Source organism: Cebus imitator, unplaced genomic scaffold (genome assembly GCF_001604975.1).
Source record: "Cebus imitator isolate Cc_AM_T3 unplaced genomic scaffold, Cebus_imitator-1.0 Scaffold1376, whole genome shotgun sequence".
Lineage (NCBI taxonomy): Eukaryota > Metazoa > Chordata > Mammalia > Primates > Cebidae > Cebus > Cebus imitator.
The window spans coordinates 1-1,216 of NW_016108691.1; the positions used below are offsets into that span (position 1 = coordinate 1).

The 1,216-nt window shown below is 66.6% G+C and overlaps 1 protein-coding gene and 1 pseudogene across 1 annotated transcript; one reads left to right on the plus strand and one right to left on the minus strand.

Moving 5' to 3' along the window:
* Positions 1–45: 45 nt before the first annotated feature.
* Positions 46–1,008, minus strand: LOC108298999 (class I histocompatibility antigen, Gogo-B*0102 alpha chain-like; the record flags this gene model as incomplete). Its single annotated transcript, XM_037735931.1, has 2 exons — positions 46–384; positions 612–1,008. Coding segments are annotated over 2 exons (736 nt in total), but the record flags the coding sequence as incomplete, so codon positions are not given.
* A 65-nt stretch (positions 1,009–1,073) lies between these two features.
* LOC108299000 overlaps positions 1,074–1,216 on the plus strand; it is a 3,740-nt pseudogene continuing 3,597 nt past the window's right edge.

Below are 1,216 nucleotides of genomic sequence, written 5' to 3' on the forward strand. Positions count from 1 at the left end.
TCAAGGGAGGTGTATATTCTAGCGCGGATCCCATTTCTCCCCTACTCGTGGGAGGCCAGCCCGGGATATCTACAGGAGATGGGGAGAGCTCCCCACTGCCCCTGGTACCCGCGCGCTGCAGCGTCTCCTTCCCGTTCTCCACGTATCTGCGGAGCATCTCCACGCACTTGCCCTCCAGGTAGGCTCTCCATTGCTCCGCCACATTGGCCGCCTCCCACTTGCGCTGGGTGATCTGAGCCGCCGTGTCCGCGGCGGTTAAGGAGCTCAGGTCCTCGTTCAGGGCGAGGTAATCCTTGCCGTCGTAGGCTGACTGGAAATACCCGCGGAGGAAGCGCCCGTCTGGCCCCACTTCGCAGCCGTAGATCGTCTGGTAGGTGTGAGACCCTGGCCCCGCCTCCGCGGTCAGCCCCGCCCCCCGAGCCCCCCAGCCAACAACCAACCCGCGGGGATTTTGACCTAAACTGAAAATGCAGGGGCTCTCTCCCGTGGAGGGTCTGGGCGGGTCCCGCAGCCTCGGAGTGGACCTTGGACCTGAAGACTCGTGGAGACCCAGGCCGTCCGTGGGCGATAGGAAGGGGTCGTGACCTGCACCCCGGGCCGGGGTCACTCACTGGCCTCGCTCTGGTTGTAGTAGCCGGGCAGGATCCTCAGGCAAAATCGGGAACTCTGTGCGTCAGCCTGGAAGTCCGTAGTCACCTCCTCCCAATACTCCGGCCCCTCCTGCTGCATCCACGGCGCCCGCGGCTCCCCTCTCCCACTCGCGGCGTCGCTGTCGAACCGCACGAACTGCATGTCGTCCACGTAGCCCACGGCGATGAAGCGGGGCTCCCCGCGGCCGGGCCGGGACACGGCGGTGTCGAAATACTTCAAGGAGTGGGAGCCTGGGGACGACGAGGGGCTGAGGCCCGCCCGACCCTCCGCCCGGCGCAGCTCCCCGGGTCCTGCGTCCCCGCCGGGCGGTCCCCTCGCTCCTCCCCACAAAGGCCGTTTCCCCCGAGACCCGGCACTCACCCGCCCGAGTCCCGGTCAGGGCCAGAGCCCCCAAGAGCAGCAGGAGGAGGGTTCGGGGCGTCATGACCGCCATCCTCGGCGTCTGGGAAGAATCTGAGTCTGGGTGGGTGAGTGGGGACTTTAGAACCGGGACCGCGGCGACGCTGATTGGCTTCTCTAGAAACCCCACACCCAGTGGAAGTGGGAACTGGGTCCGCGTCTTGAG